We start from the raw sequence: 24109 nt of genomic DNA, 5'->3' as shown, positions 1-24109 counted from the left end.
GGCTTCCTGCGAGGCTGGGCTGCCTTCTGGGGTCAGGCCGGGCCGCCCGGGCGGTGGCGGTGCCCATGGGGGAGGGGGCGCGGAGGGGGATGAGCCCTCCCTGAACAAAGGCTGGGTGGGAGCGGCCTGTGGCTCCCCACCCCGCCTCCCCCAGCGCCTGCCTAGCCGGGACGACAGACAGCGAGGCGGAGCCAGCATGGCGGGGGCCCTGCTGCCCCTGCTCCTGTGGCTGGGGAGCCTGGCGCTGGCCGTGGGCACGGGAGGTGAGTCGGGGCGCCCCCACCTCCTGCTCGGCCCGTCTGAGCAGCCGTGTGGTCCGGTCGGGGGCTGCTTCTCCAGCCGAGGGGGGCGCGCGCCCTCCAGGCCAGCTCGGTCCTCCCCGTCGGTGGAGGTGGATTGGGCAGAGTTGGGGTGCAGGACGGGGAGGGGGCCTCCTGCTACGCCTCGGGAGGGAGTTCTGCGGCCGGGAGTGGGGGAAGAGAGAGGCTGCCCCGGCATCTGGGAGTCTGAAGTTAATTATTTGTCTTGAGAAAGGGGGGAAAGGAGGCCCGCTATGGGAGCTGACTTTGAGTCTCTGTGCTGGCCCTTCCCTGAGGGGACAGGCAGGAACGGAGGGCGCAGTGCAGGGGCCGGGAGGGGAGCAGAACGGTTCCATGGGAGCAACCAGGTTTGTGCCAACCTCGGGAGCGCTGTCTGCGTGCGGGTCTCCCCAGCCTCCCCCTGACCCGCTTCTTGTGTCTGCCTAAGCAGGACTGGAGCAGTGGCAGGGAGGAGGGCTCACGGAGAGCGGGGCGAGGCGGCGCGGGGGTCTAGCCTGGGCGGAGGGTTTCAGCTGCTGAGACCCCATCCCTGGCCACTTTCCTCGCGGTTGGGAAGGAGCCAGGACAGAGTGCTGTTCCAGGGGATAGGATGCCCTGCAAAAGGGATGGCGATGGGGACGGGCGCAAAGGTTTGGATGCCGGGCGCAAAGGTTTGGATGCCGCTGTATGCCTGGGGGTTAGAACCCCTGATGTGGGGGGCAGCAGGGTGGTGGCTGGGGACTTGCTGCTGGCGGCTTGGAGCCTCCGCTGTGCTGTGCGGTGCAGAAAGGTCGGCGGAGAAGAGGTGCAGATGGAGGCAGGGGGGCTGTGTCTTCAGCCTCCTGAATGGGGACAGTGGGGAGAGGATGGGAGAGGGACGAATGGATTAGGGGTCAACTGAGGGAGACCAGAGACTGATGGGATTCGGGAGGGGTACAAAGGAGTGGAACTGAGCCCCAGATTTCTGGCTTAGGTGACTGGGTAGTGGGATGGCGTTAGCAAACGCAGGAGCTCAGGGCAAGGCAGGTTTGGAAGAGGGCAAGCTTGGTTTTGGACTAGAATCTTCTCCCTTGGTGGTGGCAGTGGTAGGGGGAGTGGGTGACACTGTTCTGCCCCACAGGCCTAGTGTCGGTGAGAAACCCTTTTAGCCACCCCAGGCCCAGCCTTACTAATGGGCTGCTGCTGTGGGGAAGACCGGGGGCTCCTGCCCTCCTCCTGGCCCTCCCTGCCCTGGCCACCCCCACCTGGGGCAGGGGTCCTGTCTGCCTGTTCCTCTCCTGCCTTTACTTTCCTGGCTAGGGAGAGGGATCAAAGTGGAAGGTGAAAGTGGCCTTGCCCAGCCCAGGCCTGCACTCAGAGGCGCCCCTCCACCCTTCCCTGGACATAGTGTCATCTAGAACCAGGGACAGGCTGTCTTTCCTCTGCCTGGTGAGCTGAAAGCTAGTGGGCACATTGCCAGCACTTTCCCCAGACCCTTCAGGAAATGCAGCCAAGTCCTGCTTTCTAGAATCCAGCCCACCCAACATGGGGGCCACCAGGACCCTCCACCCCAGGCCTGGAAAACAGTGGTTAGACTTGGGGGTGGGAACAGAGGAAACAGTTGTCCCTCCCTGAGCACATTCTCTGGAAGTGGTGCCCATTCTGACAGGTGTAGACAGGCAGTCAGAGGGTGGGGGCTACTCACGTGCTCCCTGAAAGGACACTTAATATGGCCCCACCTTGCACGTGTCTGTCACCCTCCCCTACATTTCAGCCTTCGCTGGTGTCTGGGCCCTCCCAGCATGGCATGTCAGCTCCCCAGGCCATCGCTGGCCAAGTCCCTGGCTCAAAAAAGGATGGATCATCCTGACACGCCCTGCCATGGCTGGGAACCCTCACAGAGTCGGGGCAGGCTGCAGGGAGGCCCTGGTCTGGATGCTGCTCTGTGTCCCCAAGGGGTCGAGGGCCCTGGGGCTCACTCTGACAAGTCGGTCTGGGTCACTTTTGTCCTCTCAGGGCTTCCTCCTCCTCCTCCCATGCCCCTGCTCCCAGCTTTCACTGCCACACCCCCACAGACCATATCTCCTTCCCTGCATGGTGGGGGGCAGGTGGACACGGTGGGGGCACAGGATGAGCTTCCCCTCCTGCATAGTTCAGAGGACAGAACCAGGAAACCTGGCCGGCCCTTAGTCCTTAAGCTCACACGGGATTCTTGTGCCCTTCAGGTGGGGCCATCCCCAGGGAGCCCCCCGGGCCAGCTGACACCCACACCCACCAGCAGCAGGCACCTGCCCACTCCTCAGCCCCTGCTGGCAGCCCCCAGGAGCAGGGGCACCCCCTGCGAGAGTGGCTTGGGCGGCTGGAGGCTGCGGTGATGGAGCTCAAACAGCAGGTATCATGGAAGCAGCTTGAGCAGGGGGAGGAAGGAGATAAGGGGTTGGGCTTGGGGGGCCCCCAGGCCCTAAAATTGAGTTTGGTTTTAAATGCACGTGGAGAGGCTCCTATCTAAACAGTTCTTAACATCAACTCTTGCACATAAATGAAGAACCTCCAGGGTATTTGTTTTGTCACCCAGATTTTCATATTGTTTCCCGTGTTTGGGAAATGTTATAGAGCAATTATATATAAGGTATCATCAGGAAAGGTTTTGGATGAGTAAAGAAGTCTTTGACTATTGGGACAGGGAGTTGGGTGCCCGTTCTGTCCAAAGGAGAGGCCTGGGGCCCCTTATTCCCCCATGTGAGCTGGGTTCTGATGGAGGCGGACCCACCTCTCTCTGGGGTTGTCAGATTTCCTTCTCGTCCTGCCTCAGTTTTGCACCCACAGATCTGTGGGAGATGGTGGGGGAGGCTGAGCCAGTGCCTGCCACCCCCTGCCCTCTTCCCCCAGAATGAGGACCTGAAGGCCAGGGTGCAGCGGCTGGAGGCCTGCGAGTGCCGCCCCGCCTCTCCCCAGTGCTGGGGGCTGGGGCGCGCCTGGCCTGAGGGTGCCCGCTGGGAGCCTGACGCCTGCACGGCCTGCACCTGCCAGGATGGGGCTGCGCGCTGTGGCCCCCAGACCCACCTGCCCCACTGCCAGGGTAAGTGCCCGCCCATCCACCAGCTGGAGCCACCACGGGGCCTGCAGATGGTTCTGGGCGCCTGAATGACAGTACTGTCTCCTCAGGCTGCAGCCACAGTGGTCAGACCTATGGCAATGGGGAGACCTTCTCCCCAGATGCCTGCACCACCTGCCGCTGCCTGGTGAGCTGTTGTGACCCACCTGGATGTCCCATGCTTGTCTCCCTCACCTGTTGATACAGCCTGGTGTGCTAGATGTCATGTAATGGTTCTACCCGCCCCTCCCCCACACCTTGCCCTCAGCTGACGCCTCCGTGAATGCTATGGGGGCTCTCAAGCCCCTCAATTTGATCTGGCAAGCAGTGGCATGAAGGGCAGAGGATGTAGTTGCTTGTCTTCAGATGTCACTTCCTCATCTGTGTGACCCTCACTGTCCCCACTCTTCTACTGCCCCTGTCATCCACCCCAGCACCCCATCTGCCTGTTCTCTCTCACCTGGCTCCACGGCCACCTTCTTCCGGCCTTTCCTTCCTTCCTCTTCCATTGAGAAAGCCCTTGGTCCTCTTTCTAGGCTCTCTCCACTCTGGGGAATTTGTTGGCACCTGGAAGAGATGGTTTGCAGGGGTCAAGGGCATCAGGAGATGATGCGGGTGGTGGTGGGATGTCTCTATTCTGCCCTTACTCCGAGGGTAGCCCACTAATGAAAGCCAACTCATCCTCTGGCTCCTCTGACACGTCCTAGCCTGGGTGAGGCTTTGACGCTGGAGGCCCTGCCCTCTTCTGAGGCCTGTGCAGCTACCTCGTCTGCTTCTCACAGCAGGGAGCCATAGCCTGCACCCAGAAGCCATGCCCAAGAGGACCCTGCCCTGAGCCAGGAGCATGCTGCCCACACTGCGAACCAGGTCAGCCTCCTGCCAGTCCTGCCCCACCTCCTGCACGCACGCTGGGGACCCACAGCCATGGTCTGCCACCTGAGAGTGAGCAAGTGTGGGACACCTGCCCACCGCCTCTGACAGTGGCCTCAGGAGTTCAGAGCCCAGGCTCAAGTCAGCAGACACTGGCTCAGGCCTGGGACTGGGCCAGAGACTACAAGGGAAATAGACACACCATCTTCTTCCTGCCCTCAGGGAGCTTCTAGTTGAGAAGATGCATTTATAGCTAATCTAACCCTAGATTTCAGATGCAATGACCATAGTAAGGGGAGGCGTAGAAGGCAGTTCAGTACGTGCTTTGCCAGAGGAGGGACAGGAGGGCAGGGAAGCCCATCCAAGCAGTCAGGGTGTCTCTACAGACACTAGGTCATTTGAGCTGATCTTCAAGGGAAAGTGGGACTTCACCACCCAAAGGAGAGAGAGTACTTGAGGGCCCTCTAGGCACAAGGACAGGGTGGCAAGCGGTGTGCTGCAGGAACTCAGTCTGGGAAGGCCCTTGGGAACAGGCTGCAGTAAGCCTTGCAGTTTGGGCTTTCTTCTGTGGGCAATGGAGAGCCATTGAAGGCAGAAGAGCCAGAGTGTGGTGTGGTGGAAGAGGTGTTTCAGGAATTTTCATCTGGTATGGGCTAGATGCAGACAGCCCAGTTAGGGGGCTGCCACAGCATTGTCTAGGCATGGAGCCAGGGGTGGCAGAGGGCTGCAGAAAGGGGGGTGTTTCTAAAGAATGGGCAGGAGGAGCTGGTGGCTGGTGGATCCCATGGAATAGTGGAGGCCGAGTTGGGAAAGTAGGAGGGCAGAGGTGGCAGGGGCGTGGAGAGAGCTGGGAGGAAGAGGCGGCCATGGCTGAGCTGGGGTGTTACTGGCTCACAGTCAGGGGGCTAGGGGTGCCAGATTTGGCAGATAAAAATGCCGAATGCCTGTTAAATTTAAATTTCAAATAAACAACGCATAAGATTTTAGTATAAGTATATCCCATGCAATATTTGGGACATTCTTATACTAAAAATTGATGTGTTATTTATCTGAAATTCAAATTTAACTGGGTGCCCTATATTATATCTGGCAACCCCACCCAGAAAGGAGTCTCAGCTTGTAGCGAGAAAGGTGAGACAGGACTCAGACCAGTGAGGTCTGAAGTGCAGCCTGGGAGTCTGCACCAGAGATGAGGACTGAAGTCTTGGGAGTTGACAGAGCTCAGAGGATAGGGACACACACAGCTTTCTGGGCACGTAGTGCCTCAGGGCCACTGCTAGCCTGTATGTTGCCTTTGGCGAAATAAAAAAGGCACCGCTCTTATGAAGACACTATTTCCATCTGTTGTAAAATAATGGAAATATACTATGTTGGCGTCAGACACTTTACTGCCATCTGCTGGAGAGTTGTAACATAATAAATATTAAAATCTGAAGACCGCCAGTTGAATGATGCTCCTTTGAGGTGGCACCCAGTCCTCTGGGTCTCTCACTTGGGGGCCTGGGCCTGGATTTTCAGGCTGCCCTGGGGGCCACAGGGCTGGAGAAACATGGCATCCGGAACCCTGTGTCATCTGCACCTGCCAGGTAAGGGAATCAGGGGCTGGCCCTAGCCACCACCCACATCCCTGCTGCTTGGCATAGCCCAGGTCTGGCTGTGCAAGCCCAGTCTGGGAGTGAGACAGGGCTGCTGCTGCCCAGGCATTGGGGCCTGGAGCCTGCTATGCCAGCTCCAGCAGCGTGACCGGCTCGGGCAATGGAGAGGGAGGGAGGGAAGGAGGGAGACAGGGTGGGAGGGTTCAGTGTCTGCCCCGCAGGCAGGGACCGTGCGGTGCCAGGGGCCCTCATGCTCAGAGCTCAACTGCCTGGAGAGTTATACCCCACCTGGGGAGTGCTGCCCCGTCTGCCGGCCAGGTGACCTTCTTCCCTGCCCCTTCATCCCCTCAGCCCCAGAGGGTCCAGTACCTACTTGGGGTCATGCCTTCCCTTGGGTGACGTCCACCCACCCTGCTCTCTGGTGACCCACCTGTCATCCTGGCAACCCCTCCTAGGCTGTGAGTATGAGGGGCAGCTTTATGAGGAAGGGGCCAACTTCCTGTCCAGCTCCAACCCTTGTCTCCAATGCTCCTGCCTGGTAAGTCCACCTGCCACCTCTGCCCAGGCCCTGCTCTTCCTTGGACACCCCTGCCCTGCCCTGGGCCATGCCTGCTACTCTTCCAGCCTCCTCACATGCCTCCCGAGCGAGAGCTGGTGCCAGCGAGGCTCTCTCTCCATCTCTGCCCTGCGCCCCACTCCTCTGAGGGTACCCAACACCTACCCGTCATGCCCTCCCTGGGAGCCAGGCCTGCAGGCATGACAGCCACTGGTGCATTACAGAGGAGCCTGGTTCGCTGCGTGCCCATCAAGTGCCCACCCAGCCCCTGCCCTGAGCCAGTCCTGAGGCCTGGGCACTGCTGCCCAACCTGCCAAGGTGAGAGCCCCTGGCCCTTGCCTGGTGGAGCCACACGTGGCTGTTCACACCATTTCTCAAACCCCAGAGCCACCCTGCTGGCCTCTGATGGAGTTTGGTCAGTGGGGGAGCGATGCCCACTAGGCCTATGCTGGAGCTGGAACACCTGAGCTCACATTCTGCCCTTGCCACTGTGTCACTTTGTGCTTGTGTGTAACTAAATGACTCTGTGCCTCAGTTTCCCCATTCGTAAGGTACAGGTGATGGTATCCTATACCTCACAGTGCTACTTAGTAAATGTTCCTTACCCGCTTTGTGCTTCCCAAATGTAAGACTCGGGTCAGCCCTCAAGGATGACCACTAGAGGGTGACACTAAGTCACACATGAATGCAAAATGCTGTCACATGGCAAAGGCTGGAATAGAAGCAGGCGCCAGGTACCAGGGAGATTCAGAGGAAGGAGACCCGATCCAGCCTGGGCACGGCAGGGAAAGCAGCCTTGAAGCCAGCGCTCCCAAGGTGGCCCTTAAGGATGAAAAGCAGTTCGCTGGGTGAAGGGCCGGTGAAGGCGGAGAGGAACAGCCTGAGCAAAGGCTTGGAATCGGCACAGTGGGGATGGGGGGGTGTTAGGTGGGAAGACACAAGGAAACATGAATGGAATGGCCAAAGCTTAAAGTGAGAGGTGACAGGGGCCAGAGATAGGTGGGGCAGGTGGGCTGTGCTAGTACTGGGAAAGGGCAGGCTAAGGAGTTTGGGCCTCACCCTGCCTAGGGCAGTGGGAGCCACAGAGGAGTTTAGGCAGAGTGTGACCCCATCTGGTCTTGGCTCAGGAGAGAGCCAAGGAAGACAGTGGGGACAGGCCAAGGCTGGGGTCCAGGCCACTCCCACCAGGCCTCCTCTCTGCGCCCCCAACCCCAGGCTGCACAGAAGGTGTGTCTCACTGGGAGCATGGCCAAGAGTGGACAGCACCGGGGGACCCCTGCCAGATCTGCCGGTGCCTGGTGAGTTCTGAGGCTGCTCCTGGGCTGTCCCCCTCACCCCCCAGGTCCCTCAGGCCCGCCGTGTTCATTCCTTCATTCCACTGAACTCATGCCATAGGCACTGGGAGCGGACCAGAGAGAGGACACCTAGTCCTGGGTGCTGTGAGGGTGGGGACTGTATGCCCGGCTCTGGGCACAGTAGGCGCTCACAAGCAGAAAGAGGAGAGAGGCGGGGCAGAATGGGATGGGCAGCAAAGGCTCCAGGGAATGAGAAACATAGTGAGACTTGTGGCACCTGGAGCTGTGCTGTGGGATCGGTGGCCACTACCGCACGTGGCTACTGAGCTCTTGAAATGTGGCTGGTCCAAATTGAGATGTCCTATCAGTGTCAAATACATGTCGGATTTTAAAGACTTAGTACAAAAAAAGGCATGCAAAATATCTCACAAATCCACTATGTTGATTACATGTTGAAATAACATTTTTGAAATATTGGGTCAAACGAAATATATTGTTAAAATCTAATTTCATCTGTTTTGTTTTTTTTTTCTTTTACTAAAGTAAATGGCATAAGTTGCCTGCATTACATTTCTATTGGGCAGCACAGATCTACTACATCTTCACGGGAGTCGTGCTTACCTAGGCCTTTGAGGGCAAGCAGGGTTTGCAGGGAGCACAGGGGAAGATGCCCAGGTACAGGGACGAGGAAGGGCAAAGCCTGGGGAGGAAGGTAGGGCCAGGTGGGCCCTGACGTCCAGGCAGGCAGGTGAGGAGGGCTATGCTTCCTGGGGCTGAAGCCAGCGCCCCAGAGCTTCCTGACAGCCTGCTAAGGACTAAGGACTCTGCTGTGAGGGCCCTGGGGCACCCAACCCCACTGCAACCATGTCCTCCCCGTCCTTGTCCATGCTGACACCCCCTCCCCCTGAGAAGACCCTGGTGAGGTAGGAATGTGGGTGCGAATTTGAGGGATGGGTCTGTTTGGGACAGCCCATGGGGGAGTGGCCACCGTGTTAAGTACCAGCTTCCAGACACGTTATTTCATTTCACTTCTGTAACAAGCCTACGAGAGAGCAGGCCTATCATTGCCCACATTTTTCAGACGAGTAAACTGAGCCACAGCGAGTGGAAGTGACATGATAGGTCATAGGTAATATGACTAGTGTCACCCTAGTCCAGTATGACCTCATTTTAACTAAATACATCTGCAACAACCTTATTTCCAAATAAGGTCACATTCTGAGGTCCTAGGGGGTTAGGGTTTCAATACATGAATTTGCACGGGGATGCAATTCAACCCGTTACAACATCTAGTAAGTGGATAACTGGGATCCGAACACTGTTTCTGCCCCTTGGCTGAGCCCTGATGGCCCCTTTGCCTGCCCACCCTCCCCCCACCAGGAGGGCCACATCCAGTGCCGCCAGCGGGAATGCACCAGCCTGTGCCCGTACCCTGCCCGGCCCCTCCCGGGCACCTGCTGCCCCGTGTGTGATGGTGAGTTGTGAGCGGAGCAGCGTCCTGAGCTCAGAGAGCGGAGGCAGGAGTGGGCAGCGAGGGCCCCTGCGGAGCACCTGAAGCACCTCTTCCCAACAGGTTGCTTCCTAAACGGGCGGGAGCACCACAGCGGGGAGCCCGTGGGCTCTGGGGACCCCTGCTCCCACTGCCGCTGTGCTGTGAGTGTGGCCGCCTGGCGGGGGCGGGGGGCGGGCTGGGGGGCTGGCTTCCCCGCCTGCCTCTCACTGTCCATTCCCAGTAGAATGGGAGTGTCCAGTGTGAGCCTCTGCCCTGCCCACCTGTGCCCTGCAGACACCCAGGCAGGATCCCTGGGCAGTGCTGCCCCGTCTGTGATGGTGAGTGGGGGTCAGGGTCACCACGGGAGGGGCAGGCGCTGGCCTGAGAGAGGATCCAGGTGTGGGGGGTTGCTTCCCTTGGACCTAAGCACCTGTCCCACAGGCGAGTCCTCACCTCACCTTCTCGTGGCAAACAGTACTGAGGTGGGCCACACTCTGTGGTGTGTTGGGGGGCCTGGCGGGACCTCCTGGAGGACTTGGGTGGGTCCTCCTCGTCAAGGTTGCAGGGAGGCCTTGGGGTGGCGTGAGGCTTCCGCTTAGCCTCCAGCCCTGTACCGCCATTGTCCTGTGCTCCCACCCAGGCTGTGAGTACCAGGGACACCAGTATCAGAGCCAGGAGACCTTCAGACTCCAAGAGAGTGGCCGCTGCATCCGCTGCTCCTGCCAGGTAGGCAGTCCCGCCTTCTCACGCCCAGATCTGGCCCATTCCTTGAGGGTCTCTCACTGGGTCTCCCTCCTAGGCCGGCGAGGTCTCCTGTGAGGAGCAGGAGTGCCCGGTCGCCCCCTGTGCCCCGCCTGCCTCCGGCCCCCAGCTCTGCCCAGGTGTGTGTGTGTTAGGTGGGGAGGGAGCGCTGCCTCCACAGGGCTGAGGGTGGAGGGTATCCCTTCCTGGTAAGGGGGAGGGGCTGCTAAATCCACTGGCCATTGTGCAGTGTGTTCAGAGGCTCTGGTGGGGATGGCGAAGCCAGGGTCCCCATAGTCTTGGAAGAACAGGGGTGGGCGGGAGGTGTCCGGTTGCCCTATGACACCCCCCTTACTGTAGCCTGCGTGCTGGATGGAGAGGAGTTTGCCGAGGGCGTCCAGTGGGAGCCCGATGGTCAGCCCTGCACCGCCTGCTCCTGTCAAGATGGGGAGCCCGTGTGTGGCGCTGTGCTCTGCCCGCCAACCCCCTGCCAGCACCCCACCCAGCCCCCTGGTGAGTGCCCCGCCCATTCTGGCTTTCTTCCCCTGCTTTGTGGGCCCACCCTGACCAGCCTGCCCCACCCAGGTGCCTGCTGCCCCAGCTGTGAGAGCTGCACCTACCACGGCCAAGTGTATGCCAATGGGCAGAACTTCACGGACGCAGACAGCCCTTGCCACACCTGCCGCTGCGAGGTACTTCCCAAGGCTTGCTGCCACCCTGCAGAGCCCCTCCTGGGCCCACGCCCATTGCTGTCTCCCCTGCTCCCAGGATGGGACTGTGAGGTGCTCCTTGGTCGACTGCCCTCCCACGACCTGTGCCAGGCCCCAGAGTGGACCCGGCCAGTGCTGCCCCAGGTGCCCAGGTATAGTTTACTGTGCTGGGTGGCTCTGGACCCTGCTGTCCCATGGCCCCGTGGGCCAGCAGGTACCTTGAAAGCAACAGCCTTCTGAATCGTTTTCAGTCTGACACAGCTTAGAACTCTATGGAACTCACAGGTTGTGGGTGGGAGAGCAGAGATTTGTTCATCCCTTCATGTTCTTACACCACGCTCACCTCCCACCCTAAGTTTCCTCTTCCAGTTCCCACCCCCTGGTCCCATACACCGCCTATCTACCTGTAGAACACAGCTTCATGCAGCAAAGTTTGAGCCCACCATGTAGGGGACTGGGTGCTGGATGCATGGGACATGTCCCTGTCCGAATGGAGCCTATGCAAGGCGTGTGTCACACACAGGCACACGCATGTGTAAACTCTTTAGTTTTCCCTTCAGAAATACACACCCTCCTGCAGGTGAATGGCCTCAAATGCACACACAGAGGCATGAGCTCGGAAGCATGTGCACGCCTGCACTCGTGTGTGCACAGCCCCCGCCTCCTCTCCCTCTGCAGGGACAGCTTCCAAACCCGTACTTTCCAGTGTCTCTGGGCTCCAGGGGTGGAGGGACTGTCAGGCTTTGCACCCATTCCTGCCCCCACTGGCCTTGCCCAGACTGCATCCTGGAGAAGCAGGTGTTTGTGGACGGCGAGAGGTTCTCTCACCCGGGAGACCCCTGCCAGGAGTGCCAGTGCCAGGAAGGCCGTGCCCACTGCCAGCCTCGCGCCTGCCCCAGGCCCCCCTGTGCCCACCCGCTGCCTGGGACCTGCTGCCAGAATGACTGCAGTGGTGAGGTGGACGAGATGGGGGCCCCCTGAGGTGGCTTGGCCAGGGGATGGCAGCATGGCCACGGTGGGAGAGGGAGTGGCTCTCTCCAGGCCCACAGCTGCCCCTCCCCCCAGGCTGTGCCTTCGGCGGGAAAGAGTACCCCAACGGAGTTGACTTCTCCCACCCCACTGACCCCTGCCGTCTGTGTCGCTGTCTGGTGAGTCTGCGACCCGGACAGGAGGAGCCCAGGGAAGTGGAGGTGGGATCCGGGGGAGGCAGGAGAGGGCCACCGAGATGCGGGTGGGAGGGTGTTCTCTTGGGCCTTCCACCACCAACCCGGCCTGGCGTGGTCCATCTGTCCATCCGCAGAGCGGCAACGTGCAGTGCCTGGCCCGCCGCTGCCCGCCGCTGCCCTGTCCCGAGCCGGTCCTGCTGCCGGGAGAGTGCTGCCCGCAGTGCCCGGGTAGGAGCCGCCCCCCTCGGGAGGGCCATGCCGCTGCTCCCCGGAGCCCCCCTCGGCGGCCTCTTCCTGCGCCTCCTTGACGCGCGCTCTCGCCGCAGCCGCCCCTGCTGCCACCTGCCGGCGGCCGGGTGGCTCGGTCCCCGCCCGCCACCAGGAGCACTTTTCCCCGCCCGGCGACCCCTGCCGCCGCTGCCTCTGCCTCGACGGCGCCGTGTCCTGCCAGCGGCTGCCCTGCGCTCCCGCGCCCTGCGCCCACCCGCGCCAGGGGCCCTGCTGCCCCTCCTGCGACGGTATCACCCCACGGCGCCCCTCCCGCCCGGCAGCCCACCGAGCCCCCTGCTCAGTCCCCGCTCACCCTGGCTCGGATCCTCCTTCCTCCGGTCCCGCCCCTCCCGCGCGTTGGGTTCTCATTAAAAATGCAGGGACAGTGTCCTCAGCAGGACCTGGGAGCCACCCCACGGCCCCCCAGCCCTGCCCTTCTCCCCAGGCTGCCTGTACCAGGGCAAGGAGTTTGCCAGCGGGGAGCGCTTCCCATCGCCCGCCGCCGCGTGCCACGTCTGCCTCTGCTGGGAGGGCAGCGTGAGCTGCGAGCGCAGGGCTTGTGCCCCAGCGCAGTGCCCCTTCCCCGCCAGGGGCGACTGCTGCCCAGCCTGTGACGGTGAGGGTCAGGGGCCAGGGGACTGAGGGGTGGAGTGACAAGAGGTCTGGGTTAGAGTCAGCGTTACTGCCCTAGAGTGGATCTAAAATACTTATTACAGTCAGAAAAAAGCCTGGAACTGAAGCCTAGATTTTCTCCTGCCTCTGGTGCTATTTGGCTGTGTGGTCTTTGGCAAGTTACATAACCTCTCTGGGCCTAATTTTAACTCCTGTAAAAAGAAAGTTGAACCAGCCCCAGTTCCCCGGTCTTCCCTCACACTTGTACTATCTAGCAATTTTTGCCATAGACGCTCTACCAACTGTAATTTTATTCATTTAGTATTTTTCTTCAAATTAACTCACCAATTTAAATTTATTTAGAAAGGAGTTTTATGTCAGACTGTAAATGGAAAATTAGACTTGCCAGGAATAGATTACCATAAAATTGAATACAATTAAAAACATATTGTTAAATTGTAGTCACATACTTTTGCCTGCCAAGGCTTTGCGCCTGAGGCTCGCCCTCTCTTTTTTAAAAAGAGGTGAGCAAGTGTCAGAGAGCTGCCACCACCCCAGGACCCCGCCCCTCCTTGATTAATCAGAAGGCTTGAAGGAGTGTTGGGAAGGGGACCCACCTAAGTCTGCTGGGGCCACCCCAGCTCTCCCGGGGTTGGGAAAATTGGTGCCTTTCTGGCAGTGGCCTGCTGAGTATTTAACCCTGGGGACAAATTCCTTGTGGGTTTCCTCCTACAGATTAGACAGGGAGATTTTTTGCAGGCTGAAGGGGAGAAAGTTTGCCCTTTGGCCAGTGCAAACCCTGTCCCCCTTGAGACTCCTTTGCCTCCTGGGCCTAGACTGAGCCCTCCCCTCCTGCCAGGTGCTAGACCTTTGAGGTGCTGGATGCATGCCTGGTCCCAGCCCACAGCCATGACTGCGACCCTCCCTTTTTGCCCCCCCTCCCTGCCTCTGGCTCCTCTCTGGAAGGCTGTGAGTACCTGGGGGAGTCCTACCTGAGCAGCCAGGAGTTCCTGGATCCCCGAGAACCCTGCAACCTGTGTACCTGCCTCGGAGGCTTTGTGACCTGCAGCCGCCGGCCCTGTGAGCCTCTGGGCTGCAGCCACCCCCTCACCCCGTCTGGGCACTGCTGCCCCACCTGCCAGGGTAGGGCCGCACATCCCCTTCCATTTCTCTTCTGGGGCTCCCAGGGGCCTCCCGCTCCCACATCAGCCCACCCTTGGGATAGACACACACCCTAGTCTTTCCCCAGCTCCCACCCCCACTCCTCTCACGCCCATCCACACCCTCCTCTGTCCCCGCTGTCACCTCACACTTGTTGCACTCACCAAATAACTGGTTCTCTCTCTTCCATATCTTCCTGCTCTTAAATTGTCTCTCTGCCTTCCTAAAAGGTGTCCCCATACTCAAAACCATTCACTGGCTCCGCTTGCCCTAGTGTCACCAATCCGGAGTGGTAACCTCCTTCCTCTCCTGGCTTCCTCCCCGGCGCAGCCCACCTCACCTGCGTTTCCAGGTGTGCCCATTCCCTCTCTCCTCTCCCCACGCCAGCCCACCTGGACAGCATGTTCCCAGCAGTCTCTGCCCCATGTCCTGCCTGCTGCTCCTTTCACCCTTGCTGCCTGGAGAGCTGCCCTTCATTTGCCGTCTGTGGCCACTGCCTTTCCTCCCAGCCCTCACTGTCCCTGCCATGCCAGGCTGTGCTTCTCCCTCCGTCTCCGAGTCCCTAAGCTTCGGCAGAGTCCCCAGGCATAGCTGTGTATGTGTGTGACGGTGGGGGCGCTCCACTGAGGGCGGCCCTTCTATTGCATTCCCCATTCTGCCAGGATGCCTGTACCATGGCGTCACCGCTGCCCCTGGAGAGACCCTCCCTGACCCGCTTGACCCTGCCTGCTCCCTCTGCACCTGCCAGGTGAGGCGGACCCTTTGGGAATGTGGTAACCTTTCATCTCTTGATCGTCCTCTCTGGCCAGAATGGGGCTGTCTCTTCCACCCAGGTCCCAAGGGGTACATGCTACCTGTGACATCTTGTGGGACAGGACTGGGTTCAAGCCTCCTGGGCTAAGGGAGCTGAGGTTTGGGCCTGGCAGGCCCAGGAGGCGTGCCCGCCATGGGGCAGTGTGCAGCCTGGTTTGAGGGTGTGATGGAGTGACTTGGGAGTCAGAAGTGGCAGCATGACCTCTCTCCCCTAGGAAGGTTCCATGCACTGCCAGAAGAAGCCATGTCCCCCAGCTCTCTGCCCCCACCCCTCTCCAGGCCCCTGCTTCTGTCCTGTGTGCCACAGTGAGCTGCCTTCCATGTGCCCCAGCCCCAGCCCTTCCCCGCCTCTCTCTCCCTCCCTCCCTCCCTTCCTGCCAGGCCTGAGGTTGGGCAGAGCAGGGGAGGGGGGCCCAGACCCACCACCCAGGAGGAGTGTCCCCCACAGGCTGCCTCTCTCAGGGCCGGGAGCACCAGGACGGGGAGGAGTTTGAGGGGCCTGCAGGCAGCTGTGAGCAGTGTCGCTGTCAGGTATGGGGGGAGGGTAAGGCGAGGGCTGGCCCCATATCTCTGGGCCCCAGGCTAGGTGGCCAGCCACTGACCTGCATCTGCCTCTCCTGCAGGCCGGCCAGGTCAGCTGTGTGCGGCTGCGGTGCCCACCCCTGCCCTGCCCGCTGCAGGTCACAGAGCAGGGGAGCTGCTGCCCTCGCTGCAGAGGTACACCCAGCCCCCACGCTGCCCCTCCCTTCAGACCCGGGGCCCCATGTGCCCCCCGGAGTTTGCCACCTTCCTGACCCCTGCCTGCCTTCAGCTTCTCCTACTTCTCCCTGCCCAGATGCTGGTTACAGTCCCCTCGAAGCCACCCCTCTTCCTCACCACACCCCATTCATAACAATAATGCCTAACATTCAGTGAGTACAGAGCATGCCAGGGCCCCAAGCTAAGCCCTTTACGTGTATCATCTCATTTAATCAGCACAACAATCTCATCAGATGAGTGCTGCTATCACTCCCATTTTGCAGATGAGAACACAGAGATGCAGAGAGATAACATAACTTGCCTGTGGCCACTCAGCTAGAAGGCGGCAGAGTCAAGATGGGATCCAGGCCATCTGGCTCTAGAACATGAACCTTTCTTAGCCACCTGCTGCCCCTCGCCCTGCACATGGCCCCCACCTGGTGTCACTTCCACAAAACCGTCACAGAGTCTCACTTGCCCTGGGAGGGGGGCAGGACAGATGAAATTCCCATTTAACAGCTGAGGAGACTGAGGCTTGGCGACATTGAGTTACCTTGGGCACGTGGTTAGTGATGGAGCCATTCATTCATTTCACATGCATTTATTCCACGCCTACTGCATGCCAGGTCTTGTGTCTGGTGCGGGGCTGCATGGACAGTGCCTGCCACCGGAGCTTGGTCTAGCAGGCAGACAGGCATGGAACAGGATTCTAACCCAGGTGTTCCGACCCCAAGCAGTGTCGTTCCCCTCCACAACAGACAGGAGTTCTGCCCCGCCACCTTCCTGCCACAGCCCACAGACTCCCCGCCTGGTGCCCACCCTGGGTGGGGGGTCAAGGGCAGATGTCCAATCTCAGGCTCCAGGCTTACCCGTGCCCACCTTGGCCCACAGGCTGTCTGGCTCATGGGGACGAGCACCCTGAAGGCAGTAGCTGGGTGCCCCCCGACAGCCCCTGCTCCTCCTGCATATGTCACCAGGGCGTTGTCACCTGTGCCCGAGTCCAGTGTGTCAGCTCCTGTGCCCAGCCCCATCAGGGGCCTGGTGACTGCTGCCCTCGATGCTCTGGTACTGGAAGCCTGGGGCAGGGAGGGCACACCCAGCTCCACACGTCCCTGCCTTAGAGCTGGGCTGGGTGGCAGAGTCCAGGAGAAGTGGCCTCCATTCTCATACACACCCTGATCCCCGGGGCAGGGGGAGGCTGGGGCGGAGGGCCCCACCCTGGCACTGTGCCAGACTGAAGGCCACTGGTCCTGTTCTGCTCTCTCCCCACCCCCTGAGACTGCGAGCACAAGGGGCGGAAGTATGAGCCTGGGGAGAGCTTCCAGCCTGGGGTGGACCCCTGTGAAGTGTGCATCTGTGAGGTAGGGGGGCACCCAGCTGGGGGCCGGGCCATGGGGAGGGGGCAGGCAGCAGGGGGTGAGGCCCAGCCATGCCGGACACTGCGTGGAGCAGACGCTTGGGGGCTCAGACAGCAGGGCCAGGATTCGAGGCAGGGCCTGGGCCGGCAGGGCCAGGAGGTCTGGGTTTAGATGTGGAGCAGGGGTTCAGAGTGGGAGGGAGCAGGTGACAGCCCCTCCTGGCTGGAGCGTGGGGAGATATAGATGGGGGTCACATTGTGGAGATCCTATTTGGAAGGTAAGGGTGAGCTATGGAAGGTTTTTGAGCAGGTGAATGATGCCACGGGTCAGGTTAGGCAGGGGGATTGCAGCAGGATGGCCTGGCAGTGCAGGAGGGTCAAAGGGCACATGAGGTTTTAGGCCCCAGTGACTGGGAAAGGAGGGGGACTTGTCTCTGGGAATTAAGGCACCTGGTGAGGAGCAAGTCTAGGCGACACTGAGGCGCATCGCGGGAGGGTGCAACAGGCTGCTGGAGGGACCTGAGTCCCAGGGAGGGGAAGGGGCAGCTCTTGGCGTTCATGGCCCGGGACCCACCCCTGCTCACTCATTCTCGTAGCCACAGCCTGAGGGGCCACCCAGCCTTCGCTGTCACCGGCGTCAGTGTCCCAGCCTGGTGGGCTGTCCCCACAGCCAGCTCCTGCCCGCTGGCCCCCAGCACTGCTGCCCCACCTGTGCCCGTGAGTCCAGGGGTGTGGGGGTAGGTATGTGGGAGGGCTGCCACCCCCAGCCGGCTCTCCTTCCCAGCCCCAGCCCTTTCCTGACTCCAGTGGCCTGTTCTGGAAGCCCATGGCCTGGCTGGTGAGGCCTGCGCAGTCCCAAGGGGAGCTAGGGACGCAGGCAGGGACCCCTTGCCTCCCTGAAGTGGGTGCAGTTTGTGGAGCATCTTGCCCAGCAGGTGGCGCTGCAGGATGGCAGTTGTGCTGAGATGTCAGGCCCTGCCGCAAGGGTGGGGAAGCTATTCTTGATATTTTAGAATAAAGATTTCAGATTGGGAGTGGGGGGGGGGGGAGTAAAGAAATAACTATATTTTTTATTGCAAATATGGAAAGATAGCCAATTTCTGTTTCTTGTGTTTAATACTTGTGGCTGACCCCACACCGTCATTTCTCATTTGCTGTGGAGGCGATCTTTTCAGCTTCTAGTCACACACCAGCATCGAAATAATCACCTAACTTTGCAACGCAGGCTAATGTTGTTCTCACGTATAAAAAACATACCTTCTATGATGATAATCGCACTCTCATCCTCCTTTTTTTCAATTTTTTATTGTGGTAAAATATACATAAAAATTTACCATCTTAGCTATTTTTAAGTATCCAGCTCAGTGGTGTTAAATATATTCGTAATGTGGTGCAGCCATCGCCACCACCCCCGGGAGAGCTGCTGTGATCAACATTTGCTAGAATGTGCTTCAGGAGACGGGAAGAAGACTTTAACATTTATTAAGCACCTAATGCATGCCACACACTATGCTTGGTGCTCTTAATAAACAGAATCTCATTTAATTTTCAGTTACCCAGTGATATAAGTGTTATTATTCCATTTTTACAGGTGAAGATATGGAGGCTCAGAGAGGTGGATTAATCTGCCCATATTGGCCCAGGCACTGAGTGTTGGAGCCAGGATTAGAACCTGGGACACCTGGCTCTTCCTGCTGTTTTACCAGACTCTATTGCGGGAAGTGGGAGGGACAGCAGGCCAGGCCGCCTGGCCGTTCTTAGCGACCTTAGGCAGAGGAAGCCACACGTTGTCCGTTTCCAGGCCCCCACCCTAGTAGCTTAGCAAAGCTTCTTTTTAAAAGTCTAAACTTCTCTTTGCTGAACAGGAGGGACAGAGGACTTCTCCTCCCTGGAGTCAAGGTGCTGGGGATGTGGGTGTCCCCTGGGCCCAAGAAGTCTGGGGGCACAGGGGGTGGGGACAGCTGCAATTCTAACCCCTGCCCCCTCTTTCTGTCCCCGCTCTGGGTTCTTGTCTTCACAGAGGCTCTGAGAAACTGCTCAGAGGGCCTGCTGGGGTCTGAGCTGGCCCCGCCAGACCCCTGCTACACGTGCCAGTGCCAGGTGAGCCCTCCTGCCTTGGGGACTCTCAGAACCCCCTCTTGTTCCTCCTCTGTGGGCTCTGGCTGCTGCTGCTCTCTTGCCGTAGCTCTGGGGCTCTCCACTCCGACATTCGCCCACTTGTCCTGACTGTCACATCCCACCTGAGCCCTACTCACAGCCATGCCCTGCTCCCTCCACCACCTCCTGGAGGCTGCTATTCTGCACTTACTGTGTTCACAGGACCTGACATGGCTCTGCATTCACCAGCCGTGTCCTGAGCTCAGCTGTCCCCTGCAGGAGCGCCACACCCCCCCTGGGAGCTGCTGCCCCACGTGCCAGGGTAAGTGCTCAGGAGAGAGACCGGAGGGGGCATTCATGGGCCATGTGAGCATCCCAGGGTCAGCACTCAGAATGCAGGGTTTGTCCTGTGGTAGAAATGAGGGGGCTGTTCATTGGGGTGGAGAAGAGACCCAAGAGGCAGAGGGAGGCAGGGATGAAGCCTGGATTCTCAAGGCCTGGCTTGAGGCTTGTCAGGGGTGTCAGGACCCCAAGTACACTAGTACACTAGCAGGGCATTGCACTGCTGAGAGGGCAGCTGGCCTGGGGCTGGCGGGGGGCTCCCAGGCTCTGGCTCTCCAGAGGACCCTACAGACACCCCAAACACTTGTGCAAGGCCCTCTGGATGCTGGGAGAAGAAACCAGCACCATCAGGGTGCCAGGGGAATGGGGCGGGTGCTTCCCTACTGTGAACCTCAGGGTGAGCTCCAGGGAGGGAGGGTGCAGCTGGGAGGATGGTGGCTGCCCATCCCATATCTTCCTCCTTAGAATGCGTGGTGGAGGCCGATGGCCGGAGAGTGGCAGATGGCGAGAGCTGGCAGGACCCCAGCAACGCCTGCATTGCTTGCACCTGCCGTGTGAGCTGGAGGTGGGGGTGGGAGGTGGAGGACCTCATAGACGGGCAAAGGGAGGAGCGTCCACCACTCCACCAGCAAATATGGGCTCTTTGAGGGGCAGAGGCATCCCGGTGTGGCGCAGGGAGCTGCGGGCTGGGTTCCCTCCCCACCTGAACCGTGAAGTGGGTGTTCTCGTGGGACTGGGGCGGGCAGAAGGGGCTGCTGCCTCAGACCACGCCCAGAAGGCCCCCAGGAGTATGAGGCCAGAGACCTCAGGAAATCCCAGAGCAATGATGTCCGTCCTCAGCGGGGCCACGTGGAGTGCCACCTGGAGAAGTGCCAGGCCCTCTCCTGCCCCCAGGGCTGGGCGAAGGTGCCCCAGGCTGGCAGCTGCTGTGAGCGATGCCAAGGTTAGGGCCAGGACCATGGGGGAGGGGCAGGCCAGACCTGGAGTGTGGTAGGGGGCAGCTGACCCTCCCTGTCTCCTGTCCCTTCAGCCCCCACCCAATCGTGCGTGCATCAGGGCCGAGAGGTGGCCTCTGGGGAGCGCTGGGCAGTGGACGCCTGCACCAGCTGTTCCTGCGTGGCCGGCACCGTGCGCTGCCAAAGCCAGCGCTGTCGGCAGCTCTCGTGTGGCCCCGTGAGTGCTGCAGTCTAAGGCGGTGGGGGCGGGGTGGGGGACACGTGGCACTGCAGTCCAGGTGGGACCAGGCGTGGGAGAGGGAGGCTGGGCTCCGCAGCGACCCCGGAGCGGCGGGCGGCCGGGGCTGGTGCTGTTCCCGGCACGGCCACGAGGTGGTGCCCTGACCCCGCTCTCAGGGAGCCTGGGAGCTGGAGTCCCAGACCCCTGGAGACACCTGGGCAATGCTCGGTCCTCCGGGAGGGTCTGCGAAGGGCCTGGCAGGGAGAGCGGTGTTTCTCACAGTGTCTGGGGCTGAGGCCAGGACGAGGCCCCTGCCCTGAGTCCCGGCAGCTGCTGCCCCCGCTGTCTGCCCCGGCCGGCTTCCTGCATGGCCTTCGGAGACCCGCATTACCGTACCTTCGACGGCCGCCTGGTGCACTTCCAGGGCAGCTGCAGCTACGTGCTGGCCAAAGACTGCCACGGCGGGGACTTCAGGTGCACACCCCACCCCCCTCCTCCCTAACCCCTACACCCGGCCCAGCTCACCACTGGCACCTGGGCCTTTCCTGCACACAGCGTGCATGTGACCAATGATGACCGAGGCCGGATCAGTGTGGCCTGGACCCAGGAGGTGGCGGTGCTGCTGGGAGACGTGGTGGTGCGGCTGTTGCAGGGCAGGGCGGTCACGGTGAGCAGAACCGAGGTGCTGGGAAAGGTGGGTCCTGCACCGTCCACCGCTCGGTCCCAAGGTCGCCCTTCCTCCCGCTTCCCTTTTCTTCCAGGTGGATGGGCGCCCAGTGGCCTTGCCCTTCCTGCAGGAGCCACTGCTGTACATGGAGCTGCTGGGGCGCACCGTTATCCTGCATGCCCAGCCCGGGCTCCAGGTGCAGCTGCAGGCCTGGAAACCTCAGTCCTGTTTAGGCTTCTGTATCTAAACAGAGGGAGTAGAGGTGCTAGCTACCTCCCAGGCCAAAAGGCACCGAGGCGAGGGAGTGCTGCTGGATTCCCAAGGCGGGGAGCAGAGACCTGGGGGGCAGCCAGAGGAGTTCTGAGCCTGGTTTCTAATCTTGGCTCAGCCACACACACACTGGGTTGTCAGGCAGGTCCCAACCTTCTCTGGGCCTCAGTTTTCTCACCAGTTAAATGGGGGAGGGGTCAGTAGGGGTGGGGAGGATGTCAGTTAAGGTCTCCTAGGTGGCGTCTGAGCTTCCTTCCAACTCTCATGGGGAAGAGTGATTTGCCTCCCTGCCCCTAGCAAGAAGCAACTTATAAATTCGTAAAATAAGGCTTGTCCACACTTCTAATCCAGACTGTCATTGTGCTTTGTCCTACGTAAGGCCTGAATGCCCACAAGAAAGTGAATCCCTGGAGTGGGTTGCATTTCACCCGGGGCCCAGTTCAGGGACACCGACAGAAGATGCCCTCGTGCAGTAGCTGTGGGCAGCTCCTCCTGTCATCTGTCTTTGTCCAGGGCTGGCACAGCATGTGCCCCTTGGCCAGGACAGTGTCCCTTCCAAGGGGAGCCTCCCCCCATCCATCCCTGTCCCCTACAGCACAGAGTGTGCTGACTCAGTGCATGGGGCCATGATGGCCCCTGGGCTCTTGGGGTCCCTGTCCTTCCCCACACCCCAGTCCCAGGCCTCTCTGCACAGGTGCTGTGGGACGGGCAGTCCCAGGTGGAGGTGAGCGTGCCCGGCTCCTACCGGGGCCAGACGTGTGGGCTCTGTGGGAACTTCAATGGCTTTGCCCAGGATGATCTGCAGGGCCCTGAGGGGCTGCTCCTGCCCACGGAGGCTGTGTTTGGGAACAGCTGGCAGGTGAGTGGCACGGGAACCAGGGCTGGGGGGTGGGAGGCATAGCTGAGCATGTGTCTCAGAGCAGCCCCTGGTTTGGAGAGGGAGTTGAGGAGTCACACAAGATGGCTTTTGGGCTTTCAGGGAGGTTTGAGGGCTTCTTACCTGTCATGGTGCTGAAGGAGGCCGGGTGGCCTGTTGAAAGAGGCCTCATCACCTGAAACCCCAAGCCCTGCTTAGCCACTCACTGGCTGTGTGACCTTAGTCAAGTCACTTACCTACTCTGGGCCTTGATCTGTCCATCTGTAAACTGGTGACAAGGAGAAAACAGGGGATGCTTCCTTTGCTGTTCTTGCAGACAGATTTTTGAGACTAAAACAAATTATTGGGTGGGAAGTGCTTTGAAGAAGACAGCACACAAAGGTCAGCTGCCAGAGGTGCTGCACATCAGGGGCACTCTCCCCGCTAGGTCCCAGAGGGGCCAGGGCCTAGCCGGCCCTGTTCCGCAGGCCGGGAGGTGGATCCGTGCCGGGCAGCAGGTTACCGCGCCAGGCGTGAGGCCAATGCCCGGTGTGGGGTGCTGAAGTCCTCTCCGTTCAGTCGCTGCCATGCTGTGGTGCCACCAGAGCCCTTCTTTGCCGCCTGTGTGTATGACCTGTGCGCCTGTGGTCCTGGCTCCTCAGCTGACGCCTGCCTCTGTGATGCCCTGGAAGCCTATGCCAGTCACTGTCGCCAGGCAGGAGTGACGCCTGCCTGGCGGGGCCCCACGCTCTGTGGTGAGGGGATGATGCCTGGTGCAGGTTGGGGGAGGGGGCTGCCCAGACAGGAAGGGCAGCCCAGGGGGCTCAGGTCTGGACAGGGTAAGCACGGCAACTGGCGCAGTGTCCAGGTGCCCCAGTGACTCTGCCTTCCACTCTGCCTGCAGCGGTCGGCTGTCCCCTGGACCGTGGCTTTGTGTTTGATGAGTGTGGCCCGCCCTGTCCCCGCACCTGCTTCAACCTGCACGTCCCCCTGGGGGAGCTGGCTGCCCACTGCGTGAGGCCCTGCGTTCCCGGCTGCCAGTGCCCCGCAGGCCTGGTGGAGCATGAGGCCCACTGTGTCCCACCCGAGGCCTGCCCTCCAGTCCTGATCACTGGGGACCAGCCACTCAGCGCTCTGCCCAGCCCTAGCTGGGAGCCACAAGGGATGCCCTGAACCAGGACGACACTGCCCAGGACTCATCAGGCCAGAAGTCTCCCCTTGGCGAGCAGCTCCCACCCTGGTCAGGGCTGTGCAGAGAGTGTCCCACTGGGCGCCTGGGCCCTTCAAACACCCCAGTTGTGTCGAGCCACAAGCAGTAAACTCTGGGCCTGCAGAAGGCTTCCTTGTGTGTGTGTGTTTCCTCCTGGTGCTGGGATGGAGGCTGGGCTGCTTGGAACAAGGGGTCCAGTGGTCAGTGTCCCCAGAATCAGGGGACCTTGCTCACTCCTTGTGCCTGCATGCCCCAACTGGCTGCTCCCTGGTGCTGTCTGGGAAACCCTGTGACAGGCAGAAGGAGGACCCAGGTGTCCTGGTCCCAGCCCTGTGCTCACTCTGTGTAGCAGGCATGGCCATGGCCCCCACGTGGGAGCCCCTGTGGATCCATGTGGGATCCCTCAGGGGCTGAGGAGCCACCGACAGGGGCTGAATCTGCTTGTGGCCTCCCTTTTCCTCTTGGTTTGGTGGCACTGAGTGCTCGGGCACCTTCTGGGCCACTCTAAGAGCTGGTGATACAGGGACTCATGCCTGGGTGGGGCGGGCAGGAGAGACAATAGACCATGATGCAACGTGGACACATGCCTGTGCACGCACGCACACACACACACACACCCCTCAGAACTCCAGAGAGACACATGCGACACGTCGTGCACACCTGCCTATGCTCATAGCCGCACCCACCCAGTGGGCGTGTGGGCCATAGACACTCATGCAGCTTGTGAAAACTTCATCGTAGAG

General features: G+C 60.4%; 1 protein-coding gene across 1 annotated transcript; it reads left to right on the top strand.

Annotated features, from left to right (window-relative positions):
• Positions 1-196: 196 nt before the first annotated feature.
• Positions 197-23329, top strand: KCP (kielin cysteine rich BMP regulator). The gene is made up of 40 exons (XM_069461663.1): positions 197-263; positions 2504-2670; positions 3168-3357; positions 3444-3520; positions 4155-4239; positions 6293-6375; positions 6618-6711; positions 7609-7691; positions 9069-9162; positions 9262-9341; positions 9425-9518; positions 9821-9906; positions 9980-10061; positions 10282-10434; positions 10507-10613; positions 10690-10783; positions 11410-11583; positions 11697-11779; positions 11932-12025; positions 12124-12315; positions 12513-12683; positions 13646-13822; positions 14503-14588; positions 14869-14959; positions 15102-15184; positions 15277-15370; positions 16283-16456; positions 16670-16752; positions 17345-17465; positions 18769-18848; positions 19068-19167; positions 19653-19741; positions 20028-20130; positions 20218-20360; positions 20665-20837; positions 20919-21030; positions 21125-21226; positions 21995-22159; positions 22605-22911; positions 23061-23329. Exons 1-40 carry the CDS (start codon positions 197-199, stop codon positions 23327-23329), a joined length of 4902 nt encoding a protein of 1633 aa, XP_069317764.1.
• The last annotated feature ends 780 nt before the right edge of the window (positions 23330-24109 follow it).

Source organism: Eulemur rufifrons, chromosome 29, assembly GCF_041146395.1.
Source record: "Eulemur rufifrons isolate Redbay chromosome 29, OSU_ERuf_1, whole genome shotgun sequence".
In the NCBI taxonomy this organism is placed as follows: Eukaryota; Metazoa; Chordata; class Mammalia; order Primates; family Lemuridae; genus Eulemur; species Eulemur rufifrons.
Note: the sequence above shows the minus strand (reverse complement) of the source record. Positions and strands in the feature narration are given on the sequence as shown.

Excerpts from the sequence above, each read along its gene's own strand:
- KCP (XM_069461663.1), top strand. The coding sequence starts at position 197 with ATGGCGGGGGCCCTGCTGCCCCTGCTCCTGTGGCTGGGGAGCCTGGCG. Across the intron at positions 2,671-3,167 it reads TGATGGAGCTCAAACAGCAG|AATGAGGACCTGAAGGCCAG; the intron begins GTATCATGGAAG and ends CTCTTCCCCCAG. Across the intron at positions 13,823-14,502 it reads CTGCTGCCCCACCTGCCAGG|GATGCCTGTACCATGGCGTC; the intron begins GTAGGGCCGCAC and ends CCATTCTGCCAG.